This window comes from Arvicanthis niloticus, chromosome 18 (assembly GCF_011762505.2).
Source record: "Arvicanthis niloticus isolate mArvNil1 chromosome 18, mArvNil1.pat.X, whole genome shotgun sequence".
Taxonomy (NCBI): Eukaryota; Metazoa; Chordata; class Mammalia; order Rodentia; family Muridae; genus Arvicanthis; species Arvicanthis niloticus.
In genome coordinates, this window is record NC_047675.1 from 20526170 (window position 1) to 20538741 (window position 12572).

General features: G+C 41.3%; 1 protein-coding gene across 1 annotated transcript in view; it reads right to left on the minus strand.

Annotated features, from left to right (window-relative positions):
• LOC117722882 (carboxylesterase 1D) overlaps positions 1–12572 on the minus strand; it is a 30730-nt gene that overhangs the window by 17259 nt on the left and 899 nt on the right. The window contains exons 2-7 of the mRNA XM_034522148.2: positions 10518–10722; positions 8415–8559; positions 7217–7350; positions 5762–5915; positions 4084–4188; positions 2997–3101 (exon numbers count right to left, since the gene is read on the minus strand). Of these exons, the coding sequence (XP_034378039.1) occupies positions 2997–3101; positions 4084–4188; positions 5762–5915; positions 7217–7350; positions 8415–8559; positions 10518–10722 (848 nt within the window). The remainder of the gene's footprint in view (positions 1–2996; positions 3102–4083; positions 4189–5761; positions 5916–7216; positions 7351–8414; positions 8560–10517; positions 10723–12572) is intronic.

Sequence of the window (12572 nt, forward strand, 5' to 3'; positions counted from 1 at the left end):
TGTGACTTAGAGTGACCATGTCCCTGAATGCAGAGAACAGCTCAAGAATGGATATATGATAGTGTCTATCCAAAAAAATCCTGCAAATCTATTGCTGACATCTGGGTTAGAGATGGTTTCTAAGCAAGTTGGATATAAAATTAAAATGCTATTATCTTTTACTTCCCTAAGAGACATGATTATTTGGATAGAAGACAACAAAGAATGGTGAGCTGACATAGACATAGGCAAATTCTCAGCAATATATTTACGACATCTGGATCCAGCCATGTTTTGAATTCTCTATTCAGAATATCTCAGTTACCTGAAAATTCTGTTATAACCCATTCTTTTTCTTCTGTTCTAGAATCATTGAATTGAGTGTTTTCATCCTGTATCCAAAAATTCTGGCGTCCACAGGCTTGATAGCACTCCTTCCAGCCCACCCTTTTCCTTCCTGTGTTTGCTGAAGCTTCTGTGGTTATGATGATGAGGCAGGCAAGCATATGGAATAGCTTAACAACCGTAACTCTGCTTGACTTGAGCTATGGTTTAATTATGCACATGGAAAGCCAGGATTCTTACCTTCAGCTACTTTATGCACACATTCTTCATCTAACAATGCACCTACGATTGATTGACAACCTAGAACTCCCACCTGCACTGAGCCGCAGGTACATAGCACTCAAAACAAGGGGATACATTTTTCTAACCCTAACAACCATAAAATCTACCCTTTAATGGACAGCTTCTATTCAAATATTGTGGTGGTTTGAATTCACTTGGCCCATGGGAACTGGCACTATTAGGAGGTGTGGACTTATTAGAGGATGTGTAGTCTTATTAGAGGAAGTGTGTCACTGTGGAGGTGGGGCACATACATATGGCCTGTATTACACAGTTCCCTTCTGCCCTTCTGCTGTCTGTCCATCAAGATGTAGAACTCTTGGCTCCTCCAGCACTAAGTCTGCTTGCATACTGTCATGCTTCCCAGCACATGATGATAATGACCTGAACCTCTGAAGCTGTAAGCCAGCCCAAATTAATTTTTTAAAAAATAACAGTTGTCTAACAGTTGTCTTGTTTATGGTGTCTCTTCACAGCAATAAAACTCTAAGGCAGAGGAATTTCAGAACATATCTAGGTATAGAATGTAGGAGCTGATTGGGCCTGAACTAGTTTTTGTTGCATATGCTATAATGTAAATAGTTCCCATTGAGGGGACAATTAGGAGAAACCTTCTGTGTGCTATCTTATGCTCAAGAATACTTGGGCATGTATATTATAAAAATCATATGCATCGTGGGATGGAACAAGCACTGTTAGAAAAGGCTTACATAATCCAAGTCTGTCAATCAAAATAGGGATGTACCCAATTTATGTCACCTAGCAACTGAACTCTTTCTTTTGGTCCTCATGAAAGAAAGCCCCAAACATTTCTTGGGACCCTTAAGTACTTTCACCCATGTGGTCCATTGTCAACTCTTTATTCATTCTGATAATATGTTATCATTTCACCTTTGAGTAAAGTTTCCTTCCTTGCTATTATGAAATCTGTGAGGGCTTGCATTTCAGTTTATTGAATAAAAGGCCAATGACAGACTCCCCCGTACAGATCTCAACTATCAATAATTACACTATACTTTAGCTATTAGGTATCACCTATATGGTGAAGTAACTGTTAAGATCCCCTTCACTGTGGGGACATGCCTCCATCAGTGAGGGGTACACTGTCTGTGTGTGTCTGTGAGCATGTGCACATGCATATTGGCACAATGGATAAGCAAATGGAAGCACCACCTCAAGATGTCAGATAATCTCAAGGTGTCCTGGAATCTTAGGTTCCCTGAGTTTTCCAAAGTCACCAACTATTTTTGAATAAAAATATCAATTTTTATTCAATGATATCTAATTATCTTGCATCACACAGAGAAACTTGAAATACTTGCTTTCTTCTACTGTTAGAATATAGATGTCTAAATTCTGTGAATATCTTGGGCTCCTTTTTTGACTCTAATGACCAAAGCACAAAGACCATATTGACTCAGTTCATAGACAAACAGGGAGAATCCTGTTGGGGTTGGGGACAGAAGTAAATGGAGTATTCATTGTCCAGATAGATAGGCCAAGAGCTCAGTTGATTCTTGAGCTTATATCAATGCTCAATCCCTCCGCCCGCCCCCCCCCCACATAAATGTGGTAGTTCTTAAGAACTTGCATTCTCTTTTCTTTGGATATTTGTCCTGCTATGTTTCTTTGTGATAGAAGATTCCTATGACTGTCTATCAATTCTCAAATGTGACTTCTCCAAGAACTATCCCAGATATCTATATTGAATGTGTTCTCTATCTGTAATGTCACTCCTAACTCAGTAAATGCATGCCTGGGTCTCTCTATGAGTAGATCTCTGTAAGACAGCAAAACGTTAAATTTTTGTCTGCATTACTTTCACGTACTTTGGATGGATGATTGATTGACAGATGAATGGGTGGATGGGTAAATTTGGCCAATACATGTAAGGATGTTAAAGAGTGAGAAAGAAATGTAGATATGAATTGGATGGATGGTTCATGGATTATGGACACATTGAAAAATAGGTGAAGAAAAAGGGATATACTACTAACATTCGATGAATACATACATATATATATGTGTGTGTATATATACATATATATGGATGAACTAATATAGTAGTATTATAGTATATGAATGAATGGGGAGATAGATAGCTATTTTAATACTCCATTTAGGCAGTGTAAAAATATAGAAAATTGGGCTAGAAAATTATAAATTACATTATAAATTAGTTTCCATATCAAATAATGTTGTGATGCTTTTCTGAAAAACATGCTGAATACCCTCAACCTGCAAATCCAGAATGGTGTTTATTTGCAGGTCATTAAGATACATCTTATAGAGGGATATCACACTTTTCATTATGCTATTATTGGAATACTTTTATCTGAACTCAACTACATAGATCGACTATTGCTAGAATGTAGAATGGATATACTTGCCAATTTTAGTGAGGTCTCCAGGAGTTCGTCCTCTGTCTTCTGGCGCAGGCAATGAACCATAACAGCTGATGTGGTAGTTTTACACCCAGAAAGAATAGCAACCAGCTGTCAGAGATTGCAGGCAACAGCAGAGGTTTAAAACAATGACTACATCTTCCATTGATGTTCATAATTGAGTCTATCCCATATTCATTTTTTCTCTCTCCCTCTATCTCCATCCCTCCCTATTTCTATCTATCTATCTATCTATCTATCTATCTATCTATCTATCTATCGCTCATCTCTCACCTATCTACTTATCATCTATCTATCTACCTATTTATCATCTATATCTATTGAGAAGATCATGCAGTTTTGGATGGTCTTGAATGTTTTTCTGTAGACTAGGTTTGTCTAAAACTTATAGCAATCTTCCTGCCTCTGTTTCTCAAAGTGCTGGTATTAAAGGCAAATATCACTATGCTTGGGTCCCACAATCAAATTCTAAACACCAGAGAAGTTTGGATAATGTACTCTAGTCCAGTAAGTCTGGATCATGATCCTATAGAATGTTGTCTCTACTACTAACCAGGATAGTGAAATGAGTTTAATACATAACTAGTATCTCCATTACTGTTATTTATTCTCATTAATACACTTATCTCTAATAGCACAAAATATACATATGTTCTTGAATCTCAGTGCTTCTATGCAGGTCCTTTGTTATGAAGGTTTGTCTGCTGTTAAATATCACTTTCTTTGCTTCCTAAGTAGTTAGCTATAAGTAAGCCATGAAAACGTCTCTTTTAACCTCAGTTTCTCCACACATAGATGAGGATGATAATGTTGGTATTTGGGGGTGAGCTGATGTATGTGATGTGGCTAACCATACTAAATCATGTGCAGAATTGCAGGACATCTTCATAGTATGATTCACACAAATACAGAACCTGCATAGTGGGATTTAGATAGAGCCATGGCAGTCGCTCTTCCTCAACCATTCTCCCTTCAAGCCTCTCCTGAGCATTTAAGTTGAACTCCATGAAAAGAATAACTTTAGAACCCCAGGAGAGTAAAGGACAAAGGTTCTGTTTATAGCAGTACTTACATCAGCAATGGGTTTGGCATCTGTTGTAATCAGAGCAGCAGTGAGGGACACGCCACTCTCAGAAATGGCCCTGTGGAAGAGGTTCTTGGCCAGAGGAGATAAGACCTGGCAGGGGAAAGAAGAGGAAGGCAGTATATGCTTACAAGAGTGGCCAGTGGTTCACTTGCTCTTTGAGGCTTCCTCCAGCTTCTCTCTGCCTTTGCCACTCATTTGGGGACTATGGTGCTGTGGACATGACAGCTCCTCATGTCTCTTGATATGCTTCCCAGACTTCTTTTGGTTTTACATTCCTTTGAGAGGACATCAATGAGATGGAAATAGTGACCAGAGTAAGAAATAGAATAGGAATCAGGTGACAGATGCTCATAAAAAAAAACTGGGAAGACTTAACCCTGAGCTACATACTCTGTCCCATCACTCCCATTCTTCTGAATATACCCTAAGAATAAGTATCATGGGAGCCTGTAAAAATGTCAAAGAATGCTTACTCTTTCTTAATAATAAAACTTGGAAACAACGCAAGATATTATAAAATTTGGTGATAAGTATTTATCCCTACCATGTAATATTATGCAATTATAAAAGATAATACCAAAAAGTGTCTTATTTTTAGGAAAATATTTATGTTCTATTACTGCATGTTACATTTTATTTTGGATAAAAGAACTGAAGATCAAATGTAGTCACATACTAAGGAGAAAGAAAAGAGATTGTGCATGAATGGAAGAAGACAGACAGATACACAGACACACAGATGATATGGACAGTTAAATAAAATTGTGGGGAAAGATTAGAGAAATAAACATAAAAATCTTAGAGTAATAATCTTTGGGTAGCAGGGAGACAGACAACTTTATTTTTGGCGTTAATTTGTATTTTCTTTTTCTCTACTTAAACATTTCTCCCTTTGAATATGAAACCAATATAGGTTTGAAATATACATTAATATTGGTTATTCTCTACTCAGTCCCAAGGCAGTATCTTATGGCTTATAGAACCATCTTTAAATATCCATCTGACTCAGTCTCATGCACCAAGACATTTTACATCCCCCATCTGCATCTGTGATTCACAATTGTGTTCCATCCCTCCCCCATTCCACCTCCTCTCCCTCAGCCCCCAGAGCTCCTTCCCTAGGACATCCAAGTTCTTTAAAATTGGCTGCCTTCCCTCTTAGGCATGCAAAAGCTGTCAGACCTCCTCAGGGAAGTTCCATTCTGTTTTTGGACTTAAACTTTTTTCAATGAGTAGTTCCGGCCTGAAGTCAAACAAGGATACCTGCTCTAACTTATGCTGAAATTTATACTCCTATTTGCACTTTTTACCTATGGCTATAGTGCATGAAAATTGTGTGCGTGCGTACGTGTGTGTGTGTGTGTGTGTGTGTGTGAAAGAGAGACAGACAGACAGACAGACAGACACATACATACACATACGGGGGGCGAGGGGCAGAGAGAGAAAGAGAAGCTGGAAATTCTTGAGTGCCCATATGTGAAACTAAGTTTGAGCTTCCCAAGGGCAAATGGGTGCTTGGTCCTTAGCTGTCTGCCTTCTGATGCTGTGTTGTGAAAACAGTATTGTAAGCAAAGCTGCTCATGGCTGAATTGGATGGTGGATGGTTTTGGGGAGGTTTAGACACATAAACTTGGGGGTTTTACCTGTTGCTAGGAACACTTACAAGAACAGAGACACTGAAACCTCCTGCTGACTCTCCAAAGATGGTCACAGAGCCTGGGTTGCCCCCAAAGTTGGCAATATTGTCCTGGACCCAGTGTAATGCAGCCACCTGGTCCAAGTGACCCCAGTTGCCCTGGCTGTGTTCATCCCCAGTGCTGCAAGAGAATGGCTTAGAGTCAAAGCTGCAATGTCATGGCAAGGCTAGCAAGGATCTCATCCTCAAATGGGCTGGGGACCCCCAACCACCCCAGAATCAGGCTGTGCATTGCATCCCTAACAAGGAAGTCTATCTCGTTCTCATTTCTGCAGTGCTGTTCTATGCGGGGCTCTATGCTCAGTTTCCAGCACCTAAATAACAAGGAGCCAGTATTTCATCCAGTAATGCTCAGACCTAGAGCACAGCGGAGAAGAAACCTCAAATCTCTGACTACACTCAAACCACACTGCAAACCATGAACTGATAGGTGAATAGAGAATGATTCCAGGTAGTAGAAAAGGAAAACCACGCACATCCCATAGCAAATGCAGGCTGGTGAAAGCAGCGTTTTAGGTCTTTTTTCACTGGAAAAGACCTATTGAAGGCAGTGGGTTGGGTGGAGACCCGAATAAAATGAAGACTCAGGTCTCCTGAATATCTAAGCAATGGAATTTTACCCAAGAGTAGCTGCAGGTGTAAAGGTCCACGGAGTGAGAATAACAATATAAACGTAGCTGCTGTGATCTTTGGAAAGCACTGCTGTATTATTGTAAGTAATGGTCTCAAGTGATAGTATAGGAATCATTACTTTATAAGTATAGGTCTCAATGACCTAGAGACATTGTCCAGAGACATGACAGTCTTCTGTCTTGTAGAACACTGAAACAAGCGTAGTACTAAAACGGCAAGTGTGTAATAACAAATGGCTCTAATAATTATCCCTGCCCCAGACTCAGGGCTTAGATTAGAGTGTTAGCAGAGGGTTATAGTAGCCACTTTGGCATAGATATGGGCTGTTTCCAGGTAGTTCCTTGCTAGGATTCTGGCTTCTTTTGTGGCATACTATTTATCTGTGAAAGAGCACGTAATGGGTATGGTCAAGGGCAAGGTGATTATGTTCCTGAGAGCACAGCTCTCAGAAGGGATCTGTACAGCATTCATAGAACCTAGTTCATCAGAAAGTACTTTGCTATAAAGAAAATTACAAGGTCTGGGCTGGAGACATGGCTCATTGGATAGTAGTATTTACTGCTTATATTGTATATCGAAGTTTGATTCCTAGCACCCAGTGACATCCCACAATACACCATAACTCCAGTTCTAGGAGATCTGAAGCCTTCTTCTAGCCTCTGTAGGCATCTGTTATACAGTGCACAGGCATATATGTAGACAAAACACCCATATGCATAAATAAAACATATAAATCTTTAAAAATTAAAGTAGCAAGATTTCCCCTGCCCCTACATTCCAGTATCTTACCTGAAGAATCCCCAGATGCCAAGGCGATACTGAATGGTCACCACCACCACATTTTCATGGGCGGAGAGGGCCAGTCCATCATAGGTAGATGCCCCACCCACTACCAGTCCACCTCCATGGATCCACACCATCACCTGGACAAAAGCATAACCAATCCTGCAGCCCATAGGCTCATGTACTGAGCCAGCCTTTGGTGCTGCTGGGGAGTTAAGTCATACATAGAAAACTTGGAAACACAGCAAAGGTTATTTGATTTGGTCACCAGCCTCTAAGTTATGGTCACTGTGGTCACCACTCAAATCACACCAACACACAGCAAGGCTATAACCTATCTCTCTCTGTGTGTGTGTCTCTCTCTGTCTCTCTCTCTCTCTCTGTCTCTCTCTCTCTCTCTCTCTCTCTCTCTCTCTCTCTCTCTCTCTCTCTCTCTCTCTTTCTCTCTTTCAGATTCCTCCCTCAGCTCCTGCCAGGAATATAATAGAACATGGTACTCTGCTGTGTTTTTCATTTCTCACATCCTCCCAAGATGCTCAAACTGACATTACCATGGAAACAGCTCAAAGGTCAAAGATATTGATATCCTTCCCCTGCTCTTATCACCCATGCCTGAATAAACATAAAAGGGTCAGCTCTTGTATTTCTTCTTCATTCCATCCCAGATAACTCCTCACTGGTAAAGTAGACTTTCCCACAGGTAGTGATTATCTGATGAGACACACAGTGCCCTAATGGTGCACCTTCCAAAGGTGCCTCCTTTCTAGCACACTCAAATCCAGCACGTTGCTAATTCTTGCTTTCTCCATAAAGTCTTCAGTCTTTTGCTAGCATTATCTCTAAACCTATTATGTACCTCTGAGCACCTCTGCCATATGTTCTCCCATCTCTATTACAGCCTCAGTTTCTTTAACTGCACAGAGATTTAGTCTCTCTGGGGATGAGAACCTAACCCAATAACAACACCAACTCATTCTTTTCCTTCTATCTGTGTGAGAAAATTTAGGAATCTAGGATGTACATTCCAAATGTAATCTCCACACGAAACTGATGTCACTGGAAAAATCTGAGGCCTCCCTGTTCTTGAATCAGCTCTGGCTCATGAGCTCCTGCTGCTACCAGCTGTCTCCAACCCCTTTCTTGTTGCCCACGAAGAGTCAGAGGCTGGAATTCAGATTTCTGGTCCAGTGGTTCCCATACGTACTGGTAGCCTGCTGTTCTTTGTCAAGTCAGCGGGAGTGTAAATATTCAGGTAGAGGCAGTCTTCAGAAAACTGTAAAGGAATGTTCTCCTTTCTGTTGGTGAAAAGCTCTGAGAGAACCTGCCCTCCAACAGCATCTTGAGAGCACCTGGAAGGGAAGAGAGCATATATGAGGTTCCACTAGATTGAACCTTGGATATATTACCCAGGACCCGACCTTGTACTTGGAGTTTTGAGCACATAGCTGAAGTTATCCTCATTGGATTGGAGTCATTGTTAGGGATAATAGTCTTTAGATTCCTGGTGGAACTACTAAGACTCCAGATTCTCCGAATCATTCAGAGGGAGGACTTGGCATCTCTCTCTTCTTGAAGCCTTTGGAACACTGTGCACCATAAAAAGAGGCATTCATATGCTGCCCTCATATTCCCTAGACAATAGTGTTCTCTGCACTGTTTGGATAGGGCCCTGTACCATGCTAGACAGGTTCAGTGGGTTGTGGCAATGTTGGTAAACATGCTTTCATCCTTGGGAGATTTCTATCAACCAGAAAAATGACCTGTTATAGGCTAGAGGTGTTATATTTGGCAGACACATAAGAAGATATCACTCTGGTCCTGCCTCCACCACTGACATGTTGGGTAATCTTTGCTGAATTTCTTGCTTGCTCTGGCTTTAGCCTGCAGGACCAGGCAAGGTGAGTAATGTCTTTTAGAGTCTTACCATCTGGCCTGCCAAGGTTCTTTCATCTTTGTATCCCATCAACAACCATTGTGAGCTCTTTTGATTAAGGGCCCCATAAGCCCATTGTATAGTGGAATTCTTAGCAATTAATTGAGTTCTTCAGAGTTCCAGGCACTGATCACCTTCTCCTGGAGTAGGAGTCACTTAAGACACATCAGCCCCAGGTATTAATTATCCTGTTTCACAGATGGTACCTGGCTTCCAGTATGTCAAAGAGAGAATAGAGATGCTCAAATGCTAAGCCTCCACAGATGTCAGATGGCAGAAGTGGAATAGAAAAGGTGACCTTCATGTCTCTAGCCTAGGTAATTTTCCACCCAATGGGAGAAAGGAGCATAATTCATAGAACTAGGAACTGAATGAGCAATGAGAGGTGAAGGGTTCAACTTTACTAGTGTTTAGAACTCTCAAATAAATTAAATTCTCTTCAGTTCAAGCTACTTATCTGACACACACATGGTTTGAGCAAGGCAAAGCATGGGGAGAGTTCCTCTGAACAGGGGTTTTCATGTTTGCCTGGGAGAAGAGTGTGCAGTTTAGATATTTCTGGAGATAAACTTAATCAAATTCCTACTCTTTGATTCATAAATGTTACTTCTTAAATTTCTCTCCAAATCCTGATGATTACGTATAATGATTTGGCGACAAATTCATCACCGTGTTGTCTTACTGTCAATAACATAAAAAGAACTTAACCCAAGTAAAAGATTGGATGTATAAAGTGTAATTTAATATCCAGTTAATATAATTTCTATCCATTGGCTGTTGCATTGATAGTGTAGAATAATATTGATGTTATAAATGTGCAAATAGTCATTCAAATTTTCCATAATCATAATCCCTGTATAAAGGGAGGACAAACACATGACTGGAAATCTGACCTCAAACGCTGCCACTAATTCTCAGTAATTGGATTGTACCTAATTTTTAACTTCGTTACATTTGCTTCTGTGTATTCCCCTGCCTTTTTGGTTTTCAGTATTTGTGTCTTACATTTGCAATTACCAAATGATATTTTTAGGAGAAAAGTATGCAATAGTAAGGTCGCTGCCAGGAGTGGAATCCTTGAATCCTCACAAGTACCTTGCCAAGGGAAGAAACACTGCCTGCACTGATGTTTTTAGGCTATCTGGACTCTTTGGGCTTCTCAGTTGGCTCCAAGATTGAGTGGGGGACAGGTACTGTTCAGTGGTGACTATGTGGCTAGATAGACCTGAGCATGAGAACTTAAAGTCACCCTCAACTGTTCTTGTCACTCATGTAGTCCCACCCGCCATTCTCAAGCAGCATGAAGGCTTAAGACAGAAGAATAAAGCACCTTCATCCCCTTTACATTGAAGCAAGCCTACCCCAGTGGCTTACATAGGAGGGTAGGAGGTGGTGTTCTTCACAAAGCTCCAGGGTTCTGCAGGCTGTGGTGGAGCAAACCTCAAGGAACCAAGAGGGGGCTTGGCAAAGGGGACTCCCAGGAAAACAGCTACAGGCTGTGCAAATCCTTCCAAATTGATATACTTCCCCAGGACTTTGCCTTTAACGGTGTTCACCACAGGTGGTGAGGATGGATACCCTGTTGGACAAGAGAAAATAAGGACAGTAAGGAAAAGGTAGACTTGCATTCTTGGAGGGTTTGTCACCCACCCATCAGGACTGATGACATTGCTAAAGTCACCCAACCCCTTCCAGGTCTTATTCCCTTCTTACATAAAATTAGAGTGAAGAAAATTGTCTTCATCTCAGAGAGCTGATTAAAGACTAAAGTGTATCGGTGTCTTAAAAGTATCCAGCCTAAGTCACTGCAGAAAGAGAGGTACCAAGCATGAAAATGAGTTTTGATTTCCGCTGGAAATGTTCATCCACTAGAATCCTGGTGCTGAGCTGCAAGATGGGTGAGAAGATGGGCAAGAGGTGGTCCCTGTCCTTGGGAGGGCTCACCTTATAGACAGAGCAGTAGACACAATCAACTTGATATTGAGATGCATGATATTTTATCCTGGGGTAGAGCCAGGTAGGGGACACAGAAGTTGGAAGAGAGAGCGAGGACTCCTGATTGGTCACACAAGGGTTGTGATTTACAGTGTGGGGAGTGGCTAAGGGAATGGGAGGGGTAGGAATGACATTGCAGGAATGAGAACGAGTGCTGTGGCTCACAGACAGCACACACAATCCAGCTGGGAAGGGTGGGTGTCCTATGACTGCCACCAGGAGTAGTCCATGACAGACAAAGCTAATCCTGGAAGAGAAAGTGCACACCAGGGAAGACCCTGGATGACTGAGTAAGGGACTGGGTTTTTACAAATAAGCAGCAGAAATAGCTCTGTGGTAAAGCAGACAACACACTTCTAGAACATTCTTTTTGGGGGTTCTGAGCATGGTCTTCCAGATAAGAGAGACTGAGCATCAAATTCATTTGCCCTATTGCCTCACTCTTATAGAACAGACAGTTTTTGCAGCTTCCTCACTCTTCTCTTTCTATGCATTGTGGGACCTGCACAAACCAACCTGGTCCTTCTTTATATGGTTGGTGGACTTAGAGACACGTGGTCATGCCCCCATGATGTCCTTTTTTGTCCAACCTCAGGAGCCTCAGTTTGTAAGAACATCCCTCATTGGGCAGGACCTTTGAACTTGGACACATTGTCATTTTCCTCAAAGCTTGTGGCCAGAAAAGACAGAAAAATTCCAAATTTAGTGGGAAGTGGTCGATAGAACTGAAAACTCCTCATCAGAATTCAGCCTCTATGTCTCATGCTATCAACAGCCAGATGCATATTGTGAATATTCAAGCTGTTGTTACTAGTTATTACAAAGAATGATGAACTTTCTGATAGACATGTACACACAAATCTACTTTAGGATATTCTGGAAGACCATGGAGAATGGGGTGAGATGTTGACATGTGTTCAGCACTTCTAAGAGGTGAAGGAGGGTAAAGCCTGAGAAGAAATAGCCTGGGGTAGCCTTTATCAGCTCAGTGATGGTCCACCCTGAAGTGGGTAGAAACAGATTACCTGGAGTCATATTACTGTGTCAAGTGCATACACAGCAGTGGCACAAGCATTATGTAATTATGTATTTAAAATTGTGTAATATCAGAGTGCAAAACTGAACATTTACTGTGTGCCAAAGGACTTTCATTCTTTTTACATAATTCCTCAAAGAAGCTTTGCCAGGTAAACAGGCGAGATTTCAAAGCACCAAGCATCAACCATAAAAAGGTGAAAACAAAGTGACATCGCAGGCTGGGGGAACTGGGATCATCAGGGTTTAACTAGTGGGGATCCCATCCCCCACCTTATCTAAGTCTCTTGCCTGGGCCACCCCACCTGTCCTAATCTCCAAGATCTAGACATCAAAAAACCCGAACACAGCCCCATATCCCCACAAACCTCCAAAAATCCTCCATGAACTCCCCCACCC